Raw genomic sequence first — 16,203 nt, 5'->3', positions numbered from 1 at the left:
TCTGTGAGGTGAGAGCATGAGGGGTAGGGGCTGAGGGCAGAGCCAGACACAGGGGAGGCAGTGACTTCCTGATTGACAACCGATCTCCAAACCAAAACCTGGACAGTGCCTTCATCTGCTGCTCCCAGGAAGTGGTCAGAACACAGGTGGTCATACGCATCCTCCCTCTTCCGCCCCCGGTCCAGGGCCTCTGTTCCTCCTTGCTCTCCCAACCCACGCCCCATTCCGCTGTCACGGGCCTGACGAGTTCCCTCCCCCATGTCTCCTCCACCCCTGCCTAGGCAAGGGCCAGTGTGCTGACCCTTCAGTTCTGCCCTGAGATGAGGAAGCACGAGCAGGAGAGTGGGAAGGGGCTGCGTTCTGGTGAATCCTCCAGCCCTCAAGATGGTTTCAGGCCCCCACATTCCAGCACCAACCTCGCGGCCTTGACATGTAGAGCTGACCGGCCGGCCAGGCTGTGCGGCACTGAGACTCAGGGCCTCAGGCAGCACCAGCTCACACACGTGCGTCCATTTTATAAACGAGAATGTTGAGGACTGCACAAGCAAAGGCACCCAGGAAGACTGGTCAGCGATCAGCCGGACAGTATCTGGGCCGTGTCCACCGTCAAAGGCAGGGACGGCCCACTGCCCTCAGGCTCCCCAGTGGGAAGGAAATGGCAGGCGCAGGATCAAGCACGAACTGCATTTATTCATTCACGGATCCAGATGACAGGACAGGCCGCTGTGGAGATGACCGCAGGGTCGTCCTTCCTCCTCTCCCGCGGCAGGGCAGCCGCATCCCTTCCTATGCAGGAGCTCGCATCAGGGGCATCAGGCTCGGACCCCTACGGTGGGAGCAAAAGGGGAGGACCTCCCACAGCCCTGATTACAGTGTCCTGGGAAGGACCCTGGGCCAAGTCACACACGGGCCTCCTGGGCCATCCATCAGGCCAGAGAATGCCCTGGGATGGGACGTGGTTAGCGTGGGTGGACGAATGGGCCCTCGAAGCAAAAGGGCAGCCAGCGCCTGCCCCACAGGGCAGCACCCCAACCTGCGTCTGCGTGGCAGCTGGCTAAGGCACGGTGGCTGGGCCACACCCTGCTGCAGAAGGCCAGAGATGAGCCGGGACCCTGACCCTCTCCGGACGTGTGGCTGACAGAATGGGGCTACTTTTTCCGCCGAGGGGTCTGGGAAACGCTGCTTACGTCGGGGGCTGGGGAAGCTTGTTTGCTGGCGGCCACCGAGTCCTCCGGGGCGGCTGGCCTGTGCTTCTCCTCCTTGGCCCGAGGGGAGGACTGGGGGCCCAGTAGGGCCTGCATGACCCTAATGGCCCCCACGGTTCCGAGGAGCCCCCAGAGCACGGCAGGGGCCTCCAGGGCAGACAGCTGTTTCCGCATCCAGCGGAGCGCCTGAGCCAGGGTGCTGCTGGAGCTGCGGGCCCGGGGCGGGCTCTTGTCCTGAGGGGTGGGGGGGGGTGGAGTAAGGCCTGGGCCCACCCCTGCCGCCCACCCCAGGCTGGTTGACGCCTTCCCACCTGAAGGCCAAACTGGCGGAGCAGCATGTCCAGCGTCGGGTCCCCCAAGGACACGGACGGGAAAAATTCCTCCACCCACTGGCGTCGCCACCACTGGCTGCAACAGCACGGGGCACTCAGGCGGCGCCAGCGCGCAGGCCCCGCACCCCGCCTGGCGCCCGGCCTTACCCCTGCTCCCCGGGCTTCGAGAACCAGTACTTGTAGCGCTGGGCTCGCACGTAAGTGGGCGGCTGCTTGTAGAAGGGGTACCTGGGCGCGTGGTTCTGGATGAGGCGGATCACTGCGAGGGGCGGGGAGCTCGCTCAGCCTGGGCCCTCCCCGCGGCCCCGCCCCCCCAGCCCCCACCAGGCCCCGCCCCTCCCGGCGACACCTCCAGCAGCCCTGCCCCCGCAGGTCCCCCCAGACCTCCCTATAGGTTCCGCCCCACGGCCCAGCCTCACCTGGCTCTTTGCCCTGCAGCAGGCGGAGGACCAGGCTTGTGAACCAGGGACTGTGCGTGTGCGGGCCCAGGGCCGCGAACCACATCTGCCAATCGAGGCGCGGCTGGTGGGGCACCACAATGGGGGGCGCCCGGCTCACGTTACCGGGCTTGTACATGAACTCGATTTCCTGCTGGGCAGAGTGAGGTTTAGCATTATCAGCAGGACCTGGTTCCCGGCTCTTCCCCCCAACCCCACGCCCGTGGGCTCCCCAGCCCCGTGGAGCCCGCCAGGTGCCCCAGACAGGGGCCCCAGGGAGCTCTCACCGTCCAGTGGCGCCCGTCATAGCTGCCCTCGAGCACCACCTCGGGCCGTCCACCCAGACCAGTCATCCGGCGGAAGAGGCCATAGGAGTGGGCCAGCTGCAGGTGCTCCACGGTGCCAAACAGGCGGTGGGCCCCAGTCCAGAGGCGCCCATGGGTCGAGGGCTCCATGTAGGAGTATGGCACCTGGACACAGGTAGGCAGAGGCTCAGCAATGACCTTCCAGCCCTCTCCCGACCCCCTACCCCGGCCGCAAGGGACTACTCACCAGGCTGATCATGAACAGGGCCACCGTGGCAGTGCCGAAGATGGACAGCTGGACTGCAGCACAGAACTTCTGCAGCCACCCTCGCACTTGGGTCCACCTGGGGGGCAGGGGACCGAAGCGCAGTCAGGCCTGCTCTGCACAGCCCTACCCCACCCCCTTAGACCCTGTACCTCCAGAGGGCGGTCAGCAGTTCCCAGGCAAGGGAGGCTGCACCCAGCCACATGGTGGGTAGGGTCACCATCTTCAGCCACTGGGAGAACTGGTGGAAGGTGAAGGCTGTGGAAGGAAGGGGGCGTGAGGAGGGATGGGAGAACTGGTGGAAGGCGAAGGCTGTGGAAGGAAGGAAGGGGGCATGAGGAGGGATGGACGAGCCTCTGCCCTCTGAGCCCCCAGCTGGCACTCACTGGTCTTGGAGTGAACAGTGCGCTGCTTCCAGTCCACCTCCAGGCCAAAGCAGTGCACCACGCCGCAGGCCAGCAGCCCATAGACGGCCAGCTCCAGCAGCAGGGCCAGCAGGGCCTTGGGCCAGGCTGCAGGGCAAGGAGGTCATGGGTCGGTCGGGAACAGGGCTGGAGGGTCTACGGCCAGGGGGCTGGGGCGGAGCTAGAGCAGGGTCACTTGCGGGGTGCTGGCAACACTCTGGCAGGCAGCAGGGGTGAGGACGGCTGTCTGTCCGGGACAGGCTGACACTCACAGGTGGGCGTCTTCTTGCGGCGGCTGTTGCCAGACGCGGCGGCCAGGTGTGCATCATCCAGGAGGGCAGTGGTGAGCACCAGGGTGAGCAAGTTGAAGAAGTTATAATTGCCAGTGACGATAATCAAGACTTGCAGCAAGACCTGGGGAGGGGCTGGACTCAGAGTTTACAGGAGCCGCCCCCTTCCTGGGCCCTTCAGAGCCTACTTCCAGGCCCCTGTGCACCATCCCCCCCCCCCCCCCGCCCCGCTCCACCTAGATCTCTCCTGCAGGCCCCTGTGCCCTCCCCGTCACCGCACACAGACTTCTGTTTTCCCACTCCGCCTGTCCTCCCCCTGGGCTCACAACTTCCACGGCTCCCCACCACCACCTGCAGAAAACCCGAGCTCGGCACGCCTCGTGCGGCGGCCCTTCCCCACCTGCCCCTGCTGACCCAAGATGGACATCCTCCAGCGAGGCTGCAGCCCTGCCCCACAGGCATACCTTCAACCTCAGGCTGACTCGCTCCTCTGCCCACGAGGCCTTTCTGACTGCTGGCAGCAGACACCCCATCCCCAGTGGGACCCTCTGGGCAGTGCAGAGGAAGGCCACGTCCTGCCTGGCTTCCTGACGGCTAAGGACCCCACCCACCTGGGAGTAGAAGGCAGCCAAGCGCAGGCGGCGAACTGGAGCGAAGAACAGAGGGGGCACTGCAATCTCGATGAGGAAAGTGGCCACCACGCCGAGCTTGTGCAGCCAGACGGGCAGATGGTGGGCAAACCAGGAGGCGGGCGTGGGCAAGCACTGAGTCTCGAAGTGGTAGGTGAGGGCTGCGGGTGACAGGCGGGTGGTCAGGGCTGGGCAGAGCCCCCAAGACTGCCCCACGTCCAGACAGGGACCTCACCGGTGAGCCCCCACCACGCGGGGCAACGGCTGGTCAGCTTGACCACACCCGAGGCAAACATGAGGCGAAACAGCAGCCAGCGCACGAGCCAGAAGGGGAGGTCTTCGTGGGGCGAGACCCCTGCCAGCCTGCCCTGGGCCTGCTTGTGGCGCGGGGGCAGCCTCAGAGGGGCCACCAACAAGGCCAGGAAGCCAGTCTCCAGCAGAAGGGAATCCCTGTGGGGAGAAAAAATAGCACAAAGGACCTCCTCCCCATCAAGGCTGCCCCCCTAAGGGGGTCCTCCCAGGAGAGACAAACACACCCCACCCCATCCCACCCACCCAGCCTCCTGCAGCCCCACACCCAATAGTCACTCACCACTGGAAATAAAGAAACACCTGGCCCACCTGCAGGGAGAAGGGCTGTCAGGGAACAGGGGGTGTGTCTGCAAAGGCAGGCAAGGCAGAGGCAGGGGTGGGGTGGAGAGCGCATGGGCCTGGAGCGAGCTGGAGATAAGGGTCCCAGTGGTGCAGGGGGCAGCAGGCAGCCCTCACTTGCCTGGTAGGCAGACAGGTAGGCAGCCCAGAGCAGCAGGTAGACAAGGAGGTGGCGCAGCTGGTGCAGCAGCAGGGCTCCCAGGGCCAGCAGGGTGCCCAGCAGGCTCAGCAGCTCCAGGCCCTGTGCTGTGTCCAGCCCCAGTAGCGGAGTCTCCCACAGCAGCGTTGGGGTCTCCCACAGCTGCGGCCAGCGTCCCTTTCCCTGCGGCCGCAGTGTCCTCCGTGCAGGCAGGATGCCCTCAGGGCCGTACAGGCCTGTGAGAGGGCACTTCAGGGCCAGGCACTGGACACTGCCCTCCAAGGCTTGACTCCTCCCACCAGTCAGGGCCTTCAGGCCCGCCTCCCCAGGTCAAGCCCTGCAGACCCCCGCCCCCCAAATCTAGGTCAGGACCTGCTGACTCTACCCGCTCACGGGTCAAGGGCTGCTGACCCTCCAGACCCCCCCACCCAGGTCAGGCCCCAGGCCTACCCGACTCCCCCAGGTCAGGATCTTCCACCCGGCAGGGCCCTGTTCCCCCTTCCTCCACGCCAGAGCCTGTTCTCTTAGCTGCCCACCAGGTCTGGGCCCACCCCGCTCAGGGCTCTGCCCCCCCCGACCCAGGTCAGAACCCAGAACCCTACTGAAAATGGACCCTTGCACGCCTTCCCACTGCCCACACCCCCGCAGCCCGCAGGACACAAACCGCAGCCCCCTACCCCGTGCATCAAGGCCTGGACCTCACTCCCGCCCCCAGGCAGCGGAGTGTCTGGTGGGGAGATGAGGGGTCACAGGGCGCGGGTTGGTGGGGGGGTCCGCCTTCGGCGCCCTCACCCGGGATCTGCATGTAGAGGGAAGCGAAGGCGAACATGAAGACGGCGGCCACGCCCTGGAGAAAGAGCTGCCGCGGGAGCCGGGAGCCAGCCATATCCGCTACGCTGCTGCGGGATGGACTGGATCCCAGGGTCCGGTACAGTCCGCCCCGCCCCGCCCCGCCCCGCCCCGCCCCGCCCAGCCGGCGGCAGCTGCAAGCCCCACCACGCCCCACGCAGACGCAGGCCCCGTCCCCACGCATGCCCCGCCTCCGGGGCGTCCTGAGACCCTTCCGGCGCGATTCGGCAGCCTCACGTCAGAGATGTGCGCGCGTCGCTGCGCGCTACGTATTTTCCTGGGCGGGAACAGTAAAATGGCGCCAGAACCAGTGGCGGGCTGAGCACGCTGGGTCATTCGAAGCTGGCCCTGCGGTTCCCGGGCCGACCCGGCCCCTCCCGGACATGGAGGACGTGGAGGCGCGCTTCGCTCACCTCCTGCAGCCCATCCGCGACCTCACCAAGAACTGGGAGGTGGATGTGGCGGCCCAGCTGGGCGAATATCTTGAGGAGGTGAGGGCGGCCCCCGGGGAGTGGCGCGGGGCGGGGGCTGCCGGGGCCCGGCCGCCTCCTGGTGTGTATCCATCTGGCGCTCTGATCGCACTCATCCTCAGGCTCGTTTCTTTTTTCCCAGCCCCGTCTCTGCCCCTCGAAATCATCCTTTATTAGATTAGCCTGGAGCTGTCCTTACAGCTCCTGTAAAGTACCCGTTAGTGAGCCTTGAAATCGACTTAGTGAGTGGCGACCAGCATTTTTCTCTGATAGAGTAGAATACGATTTGTGTGCATGTGTGGGTGTGTGAGAGGTCTGGATCACGATGTAAGAGGGATATCTTATGTTAGATTTTCAAACCAGTTTCAAGTGACTGCCATGTTCCATCTCGTCAGCATTTAACCTTTTTTCAGTGTTTGACAGCTGTGTCTAGACGTCTTTAAGGAGCTGTCCCCTCCATTTCTGCACTTCACTTTCACTCCTCAGCCCGCTGGGACTGCTCTTGTCTTGATCAATAATGATATCCCTCTTACCAAATCCAAGGGTCACCAGAAGTGTCATCTTATTCAACTCAGCAGCATTTGGTGGGTTGAGCACATCCTCTTTTTTGAAACAGGTTTTGGTGTTCTGATTTTCTTCCGATTTCGTTACCTACTTTTTCTCTCCTATCCAGTCTCAGTGTTGAGCTCCGCAGGGTGTGGCCTGAGCCATCTTTTTACACATTTCCCCTAAACCATTTCATTTATTTCCATGATTTTAAGTATCACTTGTATGAGAACAACCCCTAGGTTTATTTATTTATTCCCCCCTCCCTCGATTTATATTTCCGTTCCAGGTCTTTTTTCTCAATCAGTTTTGTGTATCCAGCTGCTCATCTTGACATCCCACTTAGATTTCACACAAGCAGCTCAGGTTTAATATATTATAAAGGGGAGCTCCTTGTTTTCCTGCTCGAATCCCAGCCTTCCTGATCTTGGCATATGGCACTACTGTTCAACCAAGGTGAAAGCTAAGAGCTAGTGAAACCCCACACTCCACACCAGTTCACCCGTGGATTCTATCATGCCACCAGAATTTCACTTCAATTCATCTGTTTTCCATTTTCTCTGATCCAGGCCGCAATCTGGCTCCCATTCATGCTAAAACCTTCCTTCCTGGCCTCCCTACTGTTGTTTTTGGCCCCATCCAATTCATGCTCCACCCAGCAGCAAGTGTGATGCTTAAAATCAGGCTGCAGCACTGCCCTGCCTGAAACCCCTCAGTGGCTTTCCCTTGCTCCCAGAAGAAAATCCACATTTCCTTCTCTGAACCGGGTCCTGCCCACTGTCTTAGCCTGTGGCAGGCTCTCCACCTGTTCTTTTTTTTTTCTTTTGGGTCCACCTGTTCTTTTGAACCTGTCAGTCGACAACACCCACGTTCATTCTTCACTGACAGTTTATATTTTCTGCACTCAATGGCAAAAATTCTTTGCCTAGTTCTTTTTATGACTAATCCTTTCTCATCCTGTATCTCTCAGTTGAAATACCAGCTGATCACCAGGTCTAAAACAGTTCTGTGTCATAGTACCTTCTGTATTTTAGAATGTTCATCGTAAGCTATTCTCTAACTTGTTTATGGTCTGTTTGCACCCCAGAATGTAAGTTCTGTGAGGGCAGGAACTATGTTCATGCTCTCTCCCCTTTGTTTAATACAATGCCCGACACATAGTAGGTGCAGAATAAATGTTTGTGAAATGGACACTTGATCTGACAATTGACTCTGCTTGGACATAGAGTCTCCTGAGAACATGCAGAGAACTATGCTAGGTGGGGCTGCTGTGGATTCAGGCTTCCACGCTGAGCAGGGTGCTTGTGGATGCCTGGGAAACCTACTTGCTCGGTCAGCTCCCCTCCTGCTCCATGTGTCTGCTTTTCCAAACCTTCTCTGCCCCCTGAAGTTCTGATTTCTCTAGTTTTGTCTTTCTCCTTTCATTTTCCACATAGCTACCAGAACATTCTTTCTTTCTTTCTTTTTTTTAAACACATTTTATGTTGCTGTCCTCTTCACAAACTTCCTCTGTCTTTTCAGGAATTAGCAGAAGTGGTGCCATCGTGGCCCCTCTCAGACTCTCCCCCTTTGTTGTGCCACCACAGTACCTAATATCTCGCCTTATTCCCCAGCACACCCTCTGCTTTGGACATGTTTGCGCAGTACTCATCTCCCTGAGCCCTTGAAAGCCGTGTCCGCTGGCTGCCTCGGTGTGGGTGCCTGTGCTTTCCTAAGATGCCGTTCCCTTCCTCTGTCTGGGAGCGTCGATCTGTCTTCGCGCGTAGCCTCTTTGTCACCAGCTTGCTCATCACGCATTTGCTGAGCACCGGTGTCGGGCACTGAGCGGACGGCTGGAATCACCCTGCTGTTGATCAGAGTCTACTGGGGGAGGAGAGCCTTGGTGTGACAAGACCACCCTAGCGGTGGTGAGGCCCAAGGCACGTCCTAGGGAGACTGCTGCAGAGGCCAGTCTGAGCACGTTGGGGCTGGACGTTCCAGGCAGATGGAAAGCGAAGGCAAGGAGCTTGAAAACCATGTGGAGGCTTCAGAGTACCGCTCCCTGAGAGGAGCAGGGGAGGCGCCGGGTTGTGGGGAAGATCCTGAGTTAAGCATGGAGATGGAGTTTGGGGACTTTGGGTGTCTTGGTGGACATGCCTAGTGGGCAGCTATAAACGCAGTTCTGCAGCTTAGGGGAGAGAGCTGGTCTAGATGGGTTTGGGGACTGTTGGCATACGGTTGGTGGACACAGATTTAAGAGGTGGTGGGAATTGGGGCTCACGAGGGGCTGTGGGGTTGGTGGTTGCAGAGGAAGGAGGAGGATGTACTTGGAAGTGTTTCCTGACTTTCGTGCTCAAAGGATTGAGACCCCAGCATTTTGTCTCTGTCTCCCCCACCCCTGAGGGTCCTCAGTCCGTCTCTCGGGGTGGGCGTCTTCCTGCTGGAGTCTGGCTGAGTTGGCCCCGACTAGGATGGGTGAGGTGTGAGCACCTGCGGAGAGGAGGTGGTGTGTAGCTCTGGCCGTTCGTGGATGATACACTCTAGGGGCCTCCCTCTTCCAAAACACTAGGTCTCAGAGGTATACAGGAAGTAGGGAAAATCACAAAGACCTGTCTTTTGCCTCTAAAAAAATGCACAACCGGTGAGCCCTAAGCAGAGTCAGAGCTGTCATTCCGAGGGGCTGCTTGTGGTGATGGGTACTTTGGGCCAGTGGCACTGGGAGAAGGTGGGGTGGCGGGTGGGCTGCCGGCGAGAAGGGTGCATAGACTTCCCACTGCCCTGCGTTGTGTCTTGCAGCTGGACCAGATCTGCATTTCTTTTGACGAAGGCAAAACCACAATGAACTTCATTGAGGCAGCACTGCTGATCCAGGGCTCCGCTTGTGTCTACAGTAAGAAGGTGGGCCCCTCCTGACTACTGGTCTTGGAGTTGTAGTGTCTCGTGAGACCGAGGTCTGCTGTCCTGCCGGGGCAGGTGGCAGGCTCACCAGCGCCTCCCACCTCCTCCGCCAATTCCTCGCCACCTTTTAACACCGAAGAACAAACTTGGATTTAATCATTGCGGGGTTGGGACTTCCCTGGCTGTCCTGTGGTTAGGACTCTGCACTTCCAGGGGGCATGGGTTTGATTCCTGGTTGGGGAACTAAGATCCCACATGCTGTGCAATGTGGCCAAAAAAAATAAAAGAAGAAGAAGAAAAAGAAAGAAAAACATTTTATTGTGAAGAGAAGGAAAGAGATTGGTCAAATACCAAATCGGTGGCTCTCAACCCAGGCTACGCTCCAATTAATCACCAGTGCCTCGGCCTAACCCAGACTGATTAAATCAGGATCCCCAGGTGGTGGGGTGGAGGGGCAGGCAGGTCACAGGATTTCCTGAACTACCCTCTGACAACCAGAATTGAAAACCATGGTGCTGGGGTGGCCAGCCGGGGTGGGGGGAGGGGAAAGGGGAGCTGGGGGAGGAAAATGGATGAAACAGAACCAGAAAAAATAGGTAAGGAATGGGTCAGAAACATGGGCTGACGGGCTTGCCTTGAAAAAAAGAAAAGACAGCTCATCTCAGGAGACTGCAGGGAGAAACGCTGATGCAGAGAAGGTGGGCCCAACGGTTTGCAGAGGTCACACCTAAGGCCCCAATTTTCACAATGGAGCATGTAAGTCAGCTACTGAGAATCAGCTACTGGACTGGAAATTTGGAGTGAGGTTTGGCGAAAGTTCAAAATATTTGCTGAGGGGAATGCAAAATGAAAGATTAATTGAAAGCATTGGTAGTCTAACGAAGATTAAATGCTGGAAAGTCTTCTCCAGCAGTAATAGCTGTCCCCTAGTGGAGGAGCGTGGAAAAGTGGACCACAGCACTGATCCCAAATTGTTGGTTTAGTGGGAGGGGGGAAAATAAAAAGTGCACAGGAGGTAAGAATTCAGAAGAAGTGTGTTGAGGAGCTCAGTAATGGGGTCCCAGCCAGAGGAGGGGGAGTAACCTACCTGCAGGTTAACGGGCGCAGGGCACAGTGGACCTGCCTCCGGGCACTGTAAGTTATTAAGATGGTCTGAGATTTCATTGGTTTTTGTTCTAGATGATCCAATTAAATTGGATTCTTTTGTCCCGCATTTGTCCTAAGAAGGAGTATCTGCAACTGACTTTGAAAGCACAAAGCCTAAGGTGAACCGATACACAAATACGGGGACGGGTAGACACGTGATAAAGCAGGCGTAGCAGAATGTTAGCACGAAGTCTGGAAGCTGTGAGGGGAGCGTTGGCTGTAGTCAGCGCCGTCCAGCCGGACCTTCCGAGGTGATGGGAACGTTCTATGATCCGTGCTGTCCGAGACGTGCGGCTCCTGAGCCCTTGAATGTGGCAGGCGTGACTGAGGCATCTTGCGCTGTATTAACTCTTACTTACATTTAAATTGATTGCGCCAGCTGCGGCTCACGGCTGCCGTGTTAGACGGCGCAGCACTGGATTTCTATGTCCCTGGCGCAAGTCCTGGACCCGCCGCTGACTGAGGTTACTTTGATTCTCTGAGTCTCAGTTTATCTCGTATGCAGTGAGAATAGTGATGGCACCTAATCCAGACAGAGTGGATGAGATGATGCATGAAGCACAGTCCTGTGTATGTGCCAAACACTTAAGAAAGTTAATGTTTATTATTCCTGGTGAGTGGAATCCATGCGATCAGGGGCCACCACCTGTTTTGCTCACCACTGTCTTCTATCGGGTGCTGTCACCCCAGAGGAAATGGCCCAGGGGCAGCGCGTGTATGTACCCTCCTGGTGGGTGCTTTGCGGTATCTGGAAGATCCCAACCCTCACCCTAACAGTGGGGCCCCACAGGTTGTGGCTGGAGCTGTGACGGGCCGGCAGAGACCCCTAGGTGCTCCTGCAGGTTGGGCACTGATTGGAGCAGCAGGGATGTGGGCTGCAGGCAGGCTGGTTGGTGTGCCAGCAGTGAAGGCAGACAGGGCTGCGTGGGGCACAGGCTGGGGTGCCACAGTGCGGAGGTGGCCACACCTGCCGCGGTGTGGTGTGAGGACGCAGAGCGGGGTGGGAGCTGCGGCTGTTAGGTAATTCTGGGGAAACATACTAGTTTGATTGGACAAGTATTTCTGGCAGCCACGTTGGCAGGAATTGTGCTGGGGGTTTTGGACAGGACATCTGGGCTTCTCTGTGTACTTGGACGACTAGTTGGAAAGGCTCTGGGGAGGGCCCCCTCCTTTCTGCATCCTCACTGCCCGCTTCTGGTTGCCAGGTGGAATATCTCTACTCGCTGGTCTACCAGGCTCTTGATTTCATCTCTGGCAAGAAGTGAGTACTGGAGGTGGGGCCTGCATGCGGCTCGGGAGGCCCCGTGGCCTCCTGTGACCTCCTTGCACTGATTCTCTCTCAGGCGGGCCAAGCAGCTCTCCTGTGAGCGGGAAGACGGGCCCATTGGGGATGCCGGCTCCAGGGCGCCCCAGGAAGTGGAGTATGAGGTGAGGTTTCCTGGGTGCCTGGCATTGCCCCCTGTGCTCGCCAGGCACCCTCCTGAGCTCTCCACTCCCCCGCAGTTCCTGTCGTTGGATGACCTCTCTGATTCCCGTGCTAACGTGGATCTGAGGAGTGACCAGGCCCCTAGTGTGAGTGCCCCTCTCCTGCGTTTAGCTGATGGGGGTGTTGGAAGGCGGTGTCATGCCACGTGGGTTCTCACGGTTCACCCACTCTTGGCCTCTGTTCAGGAGACCCTCATCGTCCCCCTCCTGCCCATGGCCCTGGTAGCCCCTGATGAGATGGAGAAGTATAATAACCCCCTGTACAGGTGCGGGCCTTAGCCTGGTGGGTGGGTGGGGGGGTGTGCTGGGGAAGGGTCACTGTAGCACCTGTGTTTGTGCCAGCACAGCTGTCGGGGGGAGGTCCTGGCCAGCCGGAAGGATTTTAGGATGAATACGTGCACCCCCCACCCCAGAGGAGCTTTCATGTTGGAGCCGGTGGGCATGTCCCCCACGGGGGCACTGCTGCCGAGGAACCAGAAGGGTGAGGGCTCGGGCTCGGATGTGGGTGGGAAGGAAGGGGCCTTTTGCGGGGGAAGCGGGGCTGACCCCGTTCAATCCCCCATCTCTCCCAGAGGCCTCTGGGAGGGCTGAGGAGCAGCCAGTGGAAGTCTCTGTGCACAGGAGTCCAGTCCCGCTGCTCAGCGCCTCCCAGGAGCCAGGTGAGGAGAGAGCTGCCGCGTGGAGCTGCAGGGTGGGGTGGGGGGACGGGACCCTGCACTCCTCCGCCGCTGTGCAGCCTGTGGAGGGGTGAGGCATGGGGAGCAGGCCCCTGTGCTCAGGGCCCACCTTGGCCAGCCGTGCTGTCTTGGTCCAGTGACCACCCCCTGACCATTCTGGGGCTCTGAGGTTTGGGCCCACCCCCTCCTCTCTGGGCAGACAGAGGTGGCAGCATTTAAAGAGAAAAATTACTAAGAAATAAAATGAACCAACCAAAGCAGCAGTACGATGAGAGTGTAAAACGCCCTGCTGCATTCTCTGGTTCTAACAAATGAAGCTGAGAGAGGAGTGGCCTCTCAGGTTCTCCTTGGGGTCGGCCCCTCATCCCGGAAGGGCAGCCCCCCTTCTGCTGTCTGGTCTTCAGGCTCCTTGGGGCTGACTGGTGTCTTCCTTCCCTGCCCAGGCACCACTCCAGAAGGCCCAGTGCCCGGAGGTGGGGGTGAAGAAGAGGATACAGAGTGGGCAGCAGAGCCCCCCGAGGCCTCAGCCCCTGAGGTCCCGATGGAGCTGCAGGAGCCCAGGAGCCCAGAGCAGGTGGGACCCACAGTCCAGCCTGCAAAGCTCTAGCCCTCAGCCCTGGCGGGGACAGTCTCGCTTACACAGGGAAGGCAGTCCCCTGGTCTTTGCTCCCTCTCTGGTCCTTGCACACCAGGGCAGTGGGTGCGTCCCCCAGCCAGCCCTAGACCTGGCCCTGCACCCTGCCCATTTGGGCAGCAGCTTTCATGTCTCTCCCCTCTCCGAGCAGAGCAGCAGCTGCTCTCAGGGCGGGGCGGCTGGTGTCCAAGAGTCCAAGGCCCACAGTGCTCAGGGTTACTACCCAGAATGGCAGCTGGTCTCCAGAGCTGACTCTCCCAAGGCCAGGCTGGCAGGAGTGGACAGGCCGGCCTCCCTCACCCCCGAGGGTCAGCTCTGTGCTCCAACCTAGAGCTAAGAAATCTTTTTTTGTAAGAAAAAATCCTGACATATAGGAAAAAATACTAACATTTGTCAATTTTGGCTGGTAGATACTTGGATATTGTATCGTTCTATTCTTTTTTCTGTTTTTTAAAGAAGAAAAAGTACCCCGTGACCACTAGTTTACTGATTTGTATGTTCTCCTAAAGTTTTTCCTAGAACTTTTGTTTTACTTTTTAGTCATTAAAACTATTTGAACTTCCTGCCCCCAGAGAAGGTCCCTGCAGGGTTCTTGGTGTCTAGCCCCGGAGCAGGGCTGCTGGGGTGCCTGGAGCCTTGGGTGGAGGAGGAGAGGGGAACCCTCAACGTATTTTTGCAGAGTGTGGCCCAGCCCAGGAGGTGTGCACTACGGGAGCGAAGGGAGGCCCTGGAGCCTGCGTCCCGGCTGAAGGTGAGGGCTGGTGGGGCCTGGACCCCCGGCAGGGAGGGTATGCTTGAGGCCCCTCTGCAGTGGCTGTCTTTCGAGCAATCTTCTTCCCTGCAGCCCCAGGGCACCTCCCTCCCTATGTCTCTCGACTTGGGGGAGGGTGCACGTCCTCCACTCCCCTGTGTCTGCTTGTGCTCTGTGCTCAGGAGACCCCAGACCCCTGGCAGGGCCTGGACCCCTTCGACTCCCTGGACTCTAAGCCCTTCAGGAAAGGTAACTGGGGGAGGGGCCCTGCCCCTGGGCATCCGGGGCTGGGCTCACCTGCCTTGAGTGGAGGCTGGGGCTCCAGGGCCCGTGGGCACGGTGATCTGCCCTGGGCCACGGTTGTGCTCCGAGACCGTCTGTTTGCCCCCAGGTAGGCCCTACTCTGTGCCCCCCAGTGTGGAGGAGGCTCCAGGACAGAAGCGTAAGAGGAAGGGTGCCGTTAAGCTGCAGGACTTCCACCAGTGGTACCTGGCTGCCTGTGCGTGGGCCTGGGGGCTGGGCCAGGGCCGGAGGGCCCGGGTGTGGCTGTGGGACTGGGCTTGGCGCCTGCTGACCCAGTCCTCTTGCAGATGCTGACCACGCTGACAGCAGGAGGCCCCGGCGAAAGGGCCCTTCCTTTGCAGGTGCGGCCGGGGCCTTGTGGGCTCTTCTGAGGGATGATGGCACCACGCTCTGCCACCTCCCCTCAGCCTGGGGACACCTAGGGCCCGGGGTGGATTCGGGTGGACCTGGGCAGGATGAGGGAGCCCTTCTCACAAGGCTTTCGTGTGCAGACATGGAGGTCCTGTACTGGAGACACGTGAGGGAGCAGCTGGAGACCCTCCGGAAGCTGCAGAGGAGGGAGGCAAGTACCGGCCACCGCCTGGACCCCGCTTGGCCCTTGGTGGGAGACGGCAGTGCCCCTCAGATGCTCTCTTTGCACAGGCGGCTGAGCGGTGGCTGCCGAGGGCTCAGGAGGAACCGTGGCCCGCGGAGGAGGACCGGCTGGAGGATTCCCTGGAGGACCTGGGAGCGGCAGGTGGGTGCCTACGGGGGGCAGGCTGGGTCGGGGCTCAGCGCCGGCTGTGGGCTAACCTGCCTTCTGCTCGGGTCCTCCCCTCCCAGCAGGTGACTTTCTAGAGCCCGAGGAGTACGCAGAGCCTGAGGGGGCCGAGCCTGGGGAAGACGCAGACCTGGGTAGGTCTGGGAGTGGGCTGCTGGCCAGGGGACCCTGAGGGGAGGAAGGAGAAGGTGAGGCTCACGGCTGCAGCACCTCATGGCTGCCCTTTTCCAGAAGCAGAAGCCATGCCGGCCTCCCTAAGCTACGAGGAGCTGGTCCGAAGGAACGTGGTAGGCCCAGGTCAGAGTGGGTGGGGGAGCCGGGCGGTGGGCCCTGCACAGAGGTGATAGCCCCTGCTCCTCCCCCAGGAGCTCTTCATCGCCACCTCGCAGAAGTTCGTCCAGGAGACAGAGCTGAGCCAGCGCATCAGGGACTGGGAGGACGTCATCCAGCCCCTGCTCCAGGAGCAGGTGAGGTGGGCTGCGCCAGGGCCTCTGGTGAGAGCTGGAGCGTCCTGCTGCCTGCCTGGGGCCAGCCCGAGCACCTGCCCCTCCCCTTTGCAGGAGCAGCATGTGCCCTTTGACATCCACACTTACGGGGACCAGGTAGTCTCAAGGTTCAGCCAGCTCAACCAGTGGTGTCCCTTTGCGGAGTTGGTGGCTGGCCAGCCTGCCTTTGAGGTGTGTCGTTCCATGCTGGCCTCCCTGCAGCTGGTGAGTGGCCTGGGAGCCTGGGAGGGAAGCGGTCCCTGGTCTCTGCTGATGATCTGTCTCTACAGGCTAATGACTACACAGTGGAGATCACCCAGCAGCCGGGGCTGGAGGCGGCGGTGGATACCATGTCCCTGAGACTGCTCACGTACCAGCGGGCCCACAAGCGCTTCCAGACCTACACTGCCCCCTCCATGGTCCAGCCCTGAGTGGGGAGCACTGAGACCGGGGTTGGGCCCTGGAGCCCTGTCCCCAGCAGGTGCTGGGCATGCATCTGCTCACTCCACTTTGCTTCCTGGCTCGCCCAGCCCAATAAAGTGTTGCCACCCCGCCAGTCCCTT

General features: G+C 59.9%; 2 protein-coding genes across 3 annotated transcripts; one reads left to right on the top strand and one right to left on the bottom strand.

Annotated features, from left to right (window-relative positions):
- Positions 1-674: 674 nt before the first annotated feature.
- Positions 675-5,603, bottom strand: LMF2 (lipase maturation factor 2). The gene is made up of 14 exons (XM_065887170.1): positions 5,450-5,603; positions 4,640-4,893; positions 4,460-4,488; positions 4,103-4,317; positions 3,850-4,028; positions 3,221-3,362; positions 2,931-3,056; positions 2,697-2,802; positions 2,527-2,623; positions 2,262-2,444; positions 1,957-2,125; positions 1,685-1,796; positions 1,517-1,613; positions 675-1,439 (listed from the first exon to the last, which is right to left on the bottom strand). The coding sequence occupies exons 1-14, from the start codon at positions 5,541-5,543 to the stop codon at positions 1,149-1,151; spliced, it is 2,094 nt and encodes a 697-aa protein (XP_065743242.1). The 5' UTR covers positions 5,544-5,603; the 3' UTR covers positions 675-1,148.
- A 286-nt stretch (positions 5,604-5,889) lies between these two features.
- On the top strand, positions 5,890-16,071 carry NCAPH2 (non-SMC condensin II complex subunit H2). Of its 2 annotated transcripts, none has more exons than XM_065886835.1 (20): positions 5,890-5,997; positions 9,298-9,399; positions 11,751-11,806; positions 11,889-11,973; positions 12,049-12,117; positions 12,217-12,296; positions 12,378-12,511; positions 12,567-12,689; positions 13,151-13,281; positions 14,021-14,092; positions 14,275-14,341; positions 14,484-14,591; positions 14,683-14,736; positions 14,887-14,957; positions 15,038-15,131; positions 15,221-15,289; positions 15,393-15,442; positions 15,521-15,622; positions 15,716-15,865; positions 15,931-16,071. In XM_065886835.1, exons 1-20 carry the CDS (start codon positions 5,890-5,892, stop codon positions 16,069-16,071), a joined length of 1,866 nt encoding a protein of 621 aa, XP_065742907.1. The 2 variants fall into 2 exon arrangements, with proteins under 2 accessions (XP_065742907.1, XP_065742906.1); XM_065886834.1 differs by having other exon boundaries at positions 15,218-15,289.
- The last annotated feature ends 132 nt before the right edge of the window (positions 16,072-16,203 follow it).

This window comes from Phocoena phocoena, chromosome 11 (genome assembly GCF_963924675.1).
Source record: "Phocoena phocoena chromosome 11, mPhoPho1.1, whole genome shotgun sequence".
Classification (NCBI taxonomy): domain Eukaryota; kingdom Metazoa; phylum Chordata; class Mammalia; order Artiodactyla; family Phocoenidae; genus Phocoena; species Phocoena phocoena.
Note: the sequence above shows the minus strand (reverse complement) of the source record. Positions and strands in the feature narration are given on the sequence as shown.